The sequence below is a fragment of the Caenorhabditis briggsae genome (genome assembly GCF_000004555.2).
Source record: "Caenorhabditis briggsae AF16 supercontig from assembly CB4, cb25.NA_018, whole genome shotgun sequence".
NCBI classification, from domain to species: Eukaryota; Metazoa; Nematoda; class Chromadorea; order Rhabditida; family Rhabditidae; genus Caenorhabditis; species Caenorhabditis briggsae.
The window spans coordinates 1-10,074 of record NW_025543292.1 but is presented as its reverse complement, the minus strand read 5'-3'; the positions used below and the strand labels follow the sequence as shown (position 1 = coordinate 10,074).

Here is a 10,074-nt window from a genome sequence, read left to right as displayed (position 1 = left end):
GATGATAAATCTTCGATTCCAATAGAACGGAAGACATTAGTAGAACGCGAAAAACCATTTGATAGTCGGATGAATTTCATAAGACCTAATGTGAAGTTTTCGATTCCAGAAGAAGAAGCTTCAACTTCAAGTGAAGAAAAAATATATGCTGATTCTCCATCAGAATACGAATCGGAAACAGATGATCGTTCTTCAGTTGAATCGATAAGTGAAATATTGAGTAGGATTCACAACTAATTTTTGATTCGATAGTGTCCAAAAGCTAGGGAGTTTATGTTATCTACAAAATATCTTTTAGTCTCCTTATCCTTACCAATTATATTATTTAATACAACTTTATTTTGTCTTACACTACTAATTTCATGTTTGCTGGAGGAAATAAGCGTTTGCTGTTTTCTTTCAATCGTTCTATTTTCTAAACAGTTGCGGGTATCTCCTGTTTTAGACGGGTAACTCCTGTTTAGGCATGCGGGGAGCGCGCGGGAAATCATCATATAGACCCCATCTCGATCCCAAATTAACAAACGAAATACGCTCCAAAAAGTTGAATTTATTGATTGAAAAATTGTCAAAAAGATATTACAATACAGGGTGGCTTTTAATTACTGCAACGGTATTCAAGCCTTCATAACTTTCCCAAAACTCGATGAAAACTTCCAAAATTTTGGATCAAGTAATTTCAGACGCACAAAATTTATAATAATGCAATTGATTCCACTTCACTCCGACGACAGCCGTCAGAGGCTTCGGAAAAGAGCCTATGGCGGCACGTGGTAGTTTTGACCTATTAGTACCCATATCTTCTGAAGGCTGATCTCCAGATAGATGAAAGCTTGTTAATTTCACGAGTAAACTATCTAGGTCCAACATCCTCAGATTGAATAATTTATTGGATTCAGGTCTCAGGAGAAAGGGATCCTGTCTTGTGCCTATTTCAACTCCGGAAAATTGAACCTGAGCCTTCCTTGGGTGTGTCTGGTACAGTAAAACGTGGCACAATCTCGTTGGAACACCGTATATGAACTTTTCAAGTAGAATTCAAGTTAAGACAACATCCTGATTACTTAGATTGGTTTCATAGTTGAATTTGGTTCGGAAATCGGGGAAAACAACGGATTTTTCGCAATTTTCCGTGTTTCCATCAAAGATCCTGACCGAATCGGAATGCGAAGCTTTATATGGGAGTTTTCTTCACTGACAAACATATGTAGTCGCCTTAAATAGTATAACGTGATTTCGGTTGATCTTGTTGCCTTCAATTTAAAAATTATCATCCGGAAGTAATGCCCTCGTGTCACCGTGCCGCTGTAGGCTCCTTTCCTAAGCCTCTGACGGCTGTCGTCGGAATGAAAAGAAGTGGAATCAATGACTTTTGCATTATTATAAAATTTGTGCGTCTGAAATAATTTAATCCAAAATTTTGGAAGTTTTCATCGAGTTTTGGGAAAGTTATGAAGGCTTGAATACCGTTGCAGTAATTAAAAACCACCCTGTAGATGAACAGCAGACCAAGACCACACACAGAAAAAAATACACAAGTCAAAAAGATGGAGGTAAAATTGGGAACAGAGAAACAATATATTTATCGTTGAAATTCCGATCCTCTCTGGTTTCAGCTCGTTTTGTTTTCTGAAAAAATCTAAATTAAATTTGTAGCAAACTTTTATGAAACTTACATCATCTTATTTCACTTATGACTTGTTGGTCTTCGTTGGCTTCAGGTTTCATTGGAACCGACTACTTATAATCTTTATTGTATTTATTTTTCTTGTAAGAGTTCTAAGCACATTAAATAATCTTTGCTAGAAACCATTGAGAACACTTACGAGTAGTGTGAAAACCTCTGTTAATTTTTTTGGAACGGTTTGGATCCGGAAAAGGAGGAATATTAGTTATAATAAAACAAATTAGCACAAACAAAACTACGAACAAAATTTTGCGCCATCAAGGAACCGCTTGTGTCAGTATACTCTGTTGGCGCTCCCCATTTAGCCCCCCATAAAGCTCCCATTTCACCCCATATACCCCCCGTTCCCCTTATTTCTGTCGACAGGGAAACCCCCATTCTCACCCCACATAGCCCCCCTTTTTCAGAAGGGAGAACTTGTACTGCACAATTTCCCTGTTAGCCCCCATATAGCCCCCGTTGTGGGTAACTCCCATTTACGCTGGGTAATTCCCATATTGCTTGGGTAACTCCCATTTGGACAGAGTAACTCCCAAAATTCACGGGTAACACCCACCCCACCTCAGTTCGGCCCCAAACCTCCCCCGAGGATTAACTGAGAAAGTCTCATTGACTACAAAGTATCATTGACTGTAAAGTTTCATTGACTACATTTTGTATCATTGACTACAGTAGTATCATTGACTACAAAGTTTCATTGACCTCATTTTGTTTCATTTGTATCAATGACAACCTGTGCTTAAGCTAATGATACCCTCTGAAATTCTGAGCAAATGATACTTTCTCTCTGAAATTCTGAAGTTTCAGTTCAGTACCAATAATCGCTTTCTCAGTACTAAATCGAAAAAAGGTGTTTCAGCCTAAGCCTATATTCAAACAAAAAAACTGAAAATTTTGAGAAAAATTTCAACGAGAACTGTGGAAATTTCGTTGATTTTCGCGAATTTCAGTTCTTTTTTGACTGGAATTTTTGGTTTTTTTGTTTAAATTATAGGCTTAGGCTGAAACGCCTTGTTTTTTTACACTGAGAAAGCGATTATTGGTACTAAAACTGAAGGCTCAGAATTTCAGAGGGGATCATTAGCTTAAGCACAGGTTGTCATTGATACAAATGAAACAAAATGTAGTCAATGAAACTTTGCAGTCAATGATACTACTGTAGTCAATGATACAAAATGTAGTCAATGAAACTTTGCAGTCAATGATACTTTGTAGTCAGTGAGACTTTGTAGTCAATGATACATATAGTCAATGATAATTTGCCGGATTATTGTTGCGAAATATATTAGGAAGTGGGAAGGATTACTGTAGGAAAAATACTCGAAAATTGGAAGGATTACTGTAGCGAAAAACGTTAGAACGTTGGAAGGATTACTGTAGCAACAAATATACGGAAATGAAAAGGATTACTGTTGCGAAAGTTTACGAACAGATAGTAAGGATTATTGTAGCGAGTCTCTACCAAAGCTCCAGTTTTTGTACGAAAATGATGATTGCGACCGTTTTCTTTCTATCAAAAATGTTCATCTGAAATATATTGTAGTACGAAACAAAATTGTAAAAAACGATGTTTATCAACATAAGTTTTTATTGATAACCCGAATTGAAAATATAAAAAGTTTATTATGAAGACCAAGTTTCGTCAGTATTTGTCACTTCTTCTCCTCTTTTTCTCTCTTTCACAACTCTAGGTTCAATTCTTAATACAAGAGCTGAGAAACCAATGATGAAAAATTGTAGAAGGAGAAGAGGGATCATGATAATTCCAGCAATCATCATAGCGTTATCCACACTATTAAATACAGCTGTATCACATGGAGTATTGTTAGGACATGTCCAGCCTCCGCTTCGAACTCCACAGCATTGATACTGAAAAATCTTAATTTAAGACGAAGAATATTTCGAACATACAATGTTTTGGATAACCGAAATGTCAAACAAAGAGCTGGTGGCATAAATGTCGTTTGCAAAACGATACAGTAATCTTCGAATACTTCCCCGCTTGGACCAAATTGTGATACTTCCACTGATTTCTATCAAAACAACGACAATCAGCAAAACTAAAAATGTAGCAGTGACGGCTTTGTTTCGCATGATTGCAGCTATTAATGATGGCAATTATAGCAGCAATCACACATAATCCCCAAATGCTCCAATATGTTGAATAAATCTGAAATATTTCGGTTTTCTTGAAATTATCACAGATACTCTCAAAGTACCCAAGATCTCATGTTGGACTTGTCACCAGCTAATGGTTCGGATGAATTGTAATTGAATACAACATCTTTTAGTTTACGATCATATGAACTATCTGTCATGAAAGCTCCCCAGACAACCAGACCAACTGAGCATAGCTAAAATGTATTATGAAGAGAATTTCAACTGGTTACAGTAACCCACCAGCATTACAAGAACCGAACAAAACATAAGGATCCTCGAGATGAAAGCAATCTCTGCCATATTTGCACAGTATTTCCAGACAATATTGTTCCAGATAAAAAATGCTCCAATATCAGTTAGAATTTAAACGACAAACGTCTGATAATTCGTAGGTGATATCATTTTGACCGTCAAAAAACGGGGAGGAGTTCGAAAAAAGTGATACGAAACCAAGTACAGATAAGGTATGTTTATTCAGTGAATAACCCGTTTAATAAAGCACATGGGTACAGTAATCAAGAAGGCACTTGGAGTGGAATGTGAATTACGGTAGATTTCAAAACTGGATTTCAAAATTTAAAACCGAGAGACTTCAGTTGGCTCGTAACTGTATTTAATGGTGTATCTTTTTGAGATCAGTATGGGAACTGGGACAACAGCTGCGACGACCTGAAGGATGACGATCACGAGAAGAATGATCCCAGAAATCATCATTGTATTGTCCACGCTGTTGAATACTGTCACATCACAATAAGGCTGAAATAATTTAGTTCATTAAGATTTTAAAAGTTAAGAACTCACCAGATTGCTCATTGGACCGCAGTACATTCTATTGAAAACTCCATTTTGAGCGCCACAACAAGAATACTGTAAAAAGCTTCAAGATGACATAAAACATTTTCAAGAAACCTACCGTATTCTGAATAATCTGAATATCCTTCACAGAATTCGTGGTATACATTGAATTCACCAACGCATTTGTAGCATCACGGAGAGAACTTCTTTTGACGATCATAGCAATACCACTTCCAATTTCTAACACAATCAAAACAATCATCAGAACAAGATATGCGATCATAAATCCTCTTCGTTTCACAAAAATTGAAGAAATCATTCCGAAAATAGCAGTAACGGCTGCTCCAAGTGAGAGACCAATAATGCTCCAGAAGACTACGATCAGCTAGAAAACAACGAAAATTCAGATATATAGATTTTTGAACCTACCCAAACACGGATATTAAATTTAGCATCTGCAAGAACCTTGGGATCATTAAATTGGTAAACTACATTTTTTAGATCTGTGTCGAAAGAATCATCATATCGCATCCAGAATCCAACAGCAATCAGAGCAAGGGCAGCTAACTGAAAAATGTGTTTATTAGAAATCCTAAACCAAACCTTTGAAAATCAAGGAAATCCAACTAACCAGCATTGCCAAACAAAGAAAAAACAATACGGATCTGGTGATTAACGTCCAAGCAGCCATGGTAATCCGAATAACAAATGTTCCAGACGACGTGCCAAATTTAGAAATGAGTCAGGTGATGAGTTTCGACTCTGAGCTTCGAATAAATATTGCGAAAATGAGGGGTGAGAGGGAGAGAGAGTGATATCAGAGAGATGAGTCAACAAACACTTTTTGATAAGCCAAGAATGTATTTGGAAGAAATGGAGAAGTTGAGAATACAGTTTATCAAGAAGAAAATAAAGGTTGACTTGCAAGTTAAACATCAAAAATAGAAACATGCAGAGTGAAGCAAAAATAGTCTGATAGTCAGTCCGGAAAGGTATCGAGTGTGTTGGAAATACATTGAGAAACTGTAAGGTTAAGCTCCTATGCAAGATATCAAAAAAGTGTTGACTAACAGAATACTCCTGATATTATAATGAACGATTTAGCAGTTGACAACTTTTTGATATCATTAACAGGAGCAGAGAAATATTGTCTCAAAGTTAAGTACTGATATTGTTGTGCTTCACATGAATTACTTTGCTACTACAATAACCTTCAGTTTGAACTTTATGGGAAATCAAATGATCCTAGAAAATCCCAGGCTCAACATCCTATTCCGGGAAGACTCACGATAAGAGCGTGAGCATACTACAAAGCATTAAAGTCGAAGAACTCACACCTGATAACCTCTTCTCTATCGAACATTTCGATCAACAAATGGCCTGCCAAACGAATAGACTATACAGGGTGGGGAATAATTATAGCGCCCAAACTTTGCGCAAGCTCTGGCGCCAGCAACACGGTCTGATTTGCACACCCTAGTATTTTTTTCACTTCATTTTTTTGTTTTAAACTATTTCTGAAAAATTCATGCAGTTATTTCAACTTTGAAGGTAATGGTGACCGTTTTTCCATACCACACTCCTAGTATGGAGCGCGCCAAAAAGGGGTGAGAACTTTGGAGATCGCTAAAAAACTTGGTATCAGGAAATCAGTGGTCAATCAGAAACTCGTTCGGTTCAGAGAATTGGGAACTTTCAATAATATAAGAAAAAGCGGTCATCTGATGTTTGGAACGGCTCCTGTAGTCGTCAAAGCCGTGAGAGAGAAAATCAGTAGGAATCACGAAAGAATCATGAAAAAAATGACGTCGTAGTTTAGAATGCTCCGCAAATCAATGAGAAATATTTTCCGAAAACAGCTCCATATGATTCCATATCGAACCCAAAAAGGCGCTTTCCTAACGGACCGTAACAAAGGGTTAAAACTGAAAAAATCCAAAAATCTCCTTCGAGGCACGCGCTTCGGCACGCACTTGAAGACCATTTTTTATAGATGAAGTTGTTCACTGTTCAGGCAAACAAGACTGACCAGAACAATTGAATCGGGGCTATCGATTATTATAGTGCATGTAGGAGATGAAAAACCCAGAATAAGACATCTCACCCGGTCACGGTGACCGTATTTGGTGAGATATGCTCAAATGGTAAAATTTTGTCGATTGTGGAGCCAAGATCAACAAAAATCCTACATCGAACGAATGTTGAAGTCGGAGGTGCTGCCCCAGTCCCAATCACGTCTTGTGAACGACAATTGACCATTCTATCAGTACGGAGTGCCTGCACACACTGCAAAGCTCACTCGTCAGTGGTTCCAAGCCAATTTTCCGGATTTTCTCACTAAGGATCGATGGTCAGCTTCCAGTCCGGTACTCAATCCAACGAATTTTTTGTTTTGGGAATATTGGACCCAATGAGTCTCCACAAAAAATTATCCTAATCTGGAAGCCCTGAATATATCCTTGACCGCGGCATGGGACAATTTGGACGTCAACTACCCCCGTGCCGTAGTCGACTCCTTCTTGAAGAGACTTCGAGCTGTCATCGGAACGAACGGAGGAAGGCTCAATAATTGTTAACACCATCTTTTTTGTTATCTCTTAATGAACATCTTGACCGAACTTGAGAAAAAAATCTTTTGGTTTGAGGTTTCTACACTGTCTTGAAAGCGGCGCTATATTTATTCCCCACCCTGTAGGCAATGACGGGAGAACAAATAGATACCATTTAATTGAATCATTTTTCAATTAGTCACTGCTTCGTAGAGTTTGTGACTCGAATATGTTGAACAGTGATCACAAACAGAATACGAAAGTGATTCACAAATTTTAGTATTGAAGGAAATTATATCTTTCCAGCTGATGCTAGAAGATTTTGTAATTGAAAACCTTGAGCGATTGACCCAATAAGAATAATATCCCAAGTGAGCTCATCTAAATAATACAGACAACAGGGCAGATCATCTATTGGAAAGCTCCAGAGGTATACTGCTAAAAAACTGTTAAATGGCTGCTGAAGAGGCGAAACTGGCGAAGGACTGCTAGTTGGTTGCCAAAGGAGAGCCGACGGGCCGTCGACGGACTGTTGACGGACCATGGGGCGCCCTGGAAATCACCGACTTGAAAGTTTTGATTGGAAATCAGCCAGAAAGCATTATCTTATCAGAAAATAATACAAGACTTTGATAGTCTAAAATAGCATTTTCAACTTGTAAAATCGGTTTGGAATTGTATAAATTTTCGAAAACGTTTCAAAAATTGTTTAGGTTCTCAAATCCATCCAGAATATCATTATCAATTAAGCTCAGTGTTGGTTTAATGTTTCCTGAAAAAAATCTTTAAAGTTATTTTGTAGTTCTTCAAAGCTTGCATTGAAAAATTCAAAAGGCTGTGTATATTTTCTATCCACATTTTTCATATTACTCATTTGGTTGGTTTCCAAGTTTCCAATACTTTGTTCAAATGTCCAATAAAATGTTCTTCTTCCGCTGTTTTTCCTTCATGTGTAGGAGTTTGGGATGATTCATTCGAAACATTCAAAACCGGACAATAAGCATAAACAGATGAGAAAATGGCTATTTTTTCATTAGTCATTGAAACATTTCCGTCGTTTCTTGAAGGTACCTCCCACTGTTCCCAATGGAAAAGTTGTGACAGATTTCAAAAGTTGTGACAGATTTCAAAACATCATGATGCAATGACCTATTCCTATTTATCAAAAAGATATAATTTCCGTGACGCGGTTTTTCTCTCCAACTCGAAAAAGATAAAAGTAAGGTATTGTTAGTATTTTAGATAGACACCATGGGGGATAAAATCGAAAAACTGGTGAAGAAAAAGTGAGTTTCAATTGGGATTCAGACGCCTTTCAAATAGAATTTCCAGCAAACCGAAATCCAAACCGATGAAAACTCCGAAGAAAAAGAAAGATGATACGATAGAAGAAGATGAGGAGCCGAAGGAAGTTCCATCGAAGGAAGTACCGATGTCGAAGGAACCAACAACTGGTGGAGTCAGAGACTTTTTGAAGGAATCCGTGAAGAAGTTGACTAGTCGAGAGCCTAAAAATGTGAAGATGAAATCGAAGGAGAAGGACAAGGATAAAACGTCGAGAGAGAAGAAAACGTTGCCTTCGGCTGAAAAAACGGAACGGGAGACAGGCTCGACAAAGATCATTCTAGCGTGCAGAGGACTTTGTAAATATTTGTTAGATATGAAAAAATCGAGTTTGAGCACCTACTTCGACGAACGTCTCGCTAAATATGCTCCACCGAGTCAGACATTCGTGGAATGGGAAAAGAATATGTCAAAGAACCGTTCGAAAGAGTACAAAATGAACGATAGTGGTCGTGTTCACATTGATGTGGCTGGAAAGGATTCGTACATAAATGCGAGTCACATCAAATTTGATTCATCCTGTCAAGAGTATATCCTGACCCAATATCCACTGAAAGAAACGATACATGACTTTTGGAGGATGATATCGCAGAAGAGAGTTTCACGGATCATCACAATGTTCGAACCGTTCAGTGACGAGGCGATTGAAGAGTTCAACAAGATTCCAAGTACTGTATCTCCAGCACCAACGTCTACTCCAGATTCGGTTTCTACGGGTACTCCAGTGAGTGTGTCACAAAAATCTCAGACCAGAGATCAAATTATTGGTACTTCCATTCGAGTAAGTTAATTGATATAAATATAACATTTTTTGAATATTTTTTATAGTGCGAAACGACCCAAATCAAATCCTTCTTTCCTCTTTTCACCGATCACTACATGAATCTTGACAATTGGTTGATCAATACACGAAAAGTCGAGGTGGATGAAAGAAACAAACATTGGATGAACATGTATACGGTAGAAATTGTGGCAGCTGAGTGTAGTGAGGCAAACTATATTCGGGTGTTCAATTGTACGACGTGGCCATGGAAGAAGGTTCCAAATGAGGAGAAAAAACTACTAGCTCTGGCTAGAGCTCCTTATAAAGTGGGATTTCTCTTTTTTCAGAGCTGCTCATTTCTTTTATTTTCAGGATAGCGGGTCATTGATTGCGAAAGCTGACAAATCGGAACCAATAGTTGTGATGTGTGATTTGGGACTTGATCGATCTGCAACCGTCATCCTCACTTCTGTCATAATTGAACTTGTTCTTGCTGGAAAAACGCCAGATTGTGATGCTCTGTTCAAAAAGATGCGTGATCAACGATCGAACGTCTTCACAATGAGCATGTTCTTCACGTATGCCATTCGAGCGGCTCTTGTCTATTTGAGAATGAAGCTGAAATTAGTGAACGACCCAATGAGCGAAGAAGTGAAAGCTATGATCAATGAAGCTCTAGCCACGGTGCCATTCATATCGAACCCAAAGAAATAGTGTACTCGTTTTTGAATAAATTTTTTTATTCCAATAGTGATTCAGTCATAAATGAACGGTAG

General features: G+C 37.9%; 3 protein-coding genes across 3 annotated transcripts; 1 reads left to right on the top strand and 2 right to left on the bottom strand.

Moving 5' to 3' along the window:
• Positions 1–3,310: 3,310 nt before the first annotated feature.
• On the bottom strand, positions 3,311–4,147 carry Cbr-tsp-2 (the record flags this gene model as incomplete). Its single annotated transcript, XM_045240929.1, has 3 exons — positions 3,311–3,556; positions 3,907–4,041; positions 4,088–4,147. The coding sequence occupies 3 exons, from the start codon at positions 4,145–4,147 to the stop codon at positions 3,311–3,313; spliced, it is 441 nt and encodes a 146-aa protein (XP_045091127.1).
• A 276-nt stretch (positions 4,148–4,423) lies between these two features.
• Cbr-tsp-1 lies at positions 4,424–5,333 on the bottom strand (the record flags this gene model as incomplete). Its single annotated transcript, XM_002647801.1, has 5 exons — positions 4,424–4,603; positions 4,649–4,714; positions 4,761–5,027; positions 5,072–5,209; positions 5,274–5,333. 5 exons carry the CDS (start codon positions 5,331–5,333, stop codon positions 4,424–4,426), a joined length of 711 nt encoding a protein of 236 aa, XP_002647847.1.
• Positions 5,334–8,442: 3,109 nt separating this feature from the next.
• Positions 8,443–10,012, top strand: CBG23640 (the record flags this gene model as incomplete). The annotated part of the gene is made up of 4 exons (XM_002647800.1): positions 8,443–8,477; positions 8,524–9,316; positions 9,364–9,624; positions 9,671–10,012. The coding sequence occupies 4 exons, from the start codon at positions 8,443–8,445 to the stop codon at positions 10,010–10,012; spliced, it is 1,431 nt and encodes a 476-aa protein (XP_002647846.1).
• Positions 10,013–10,074: the final 62 nt, after the last annotated feature.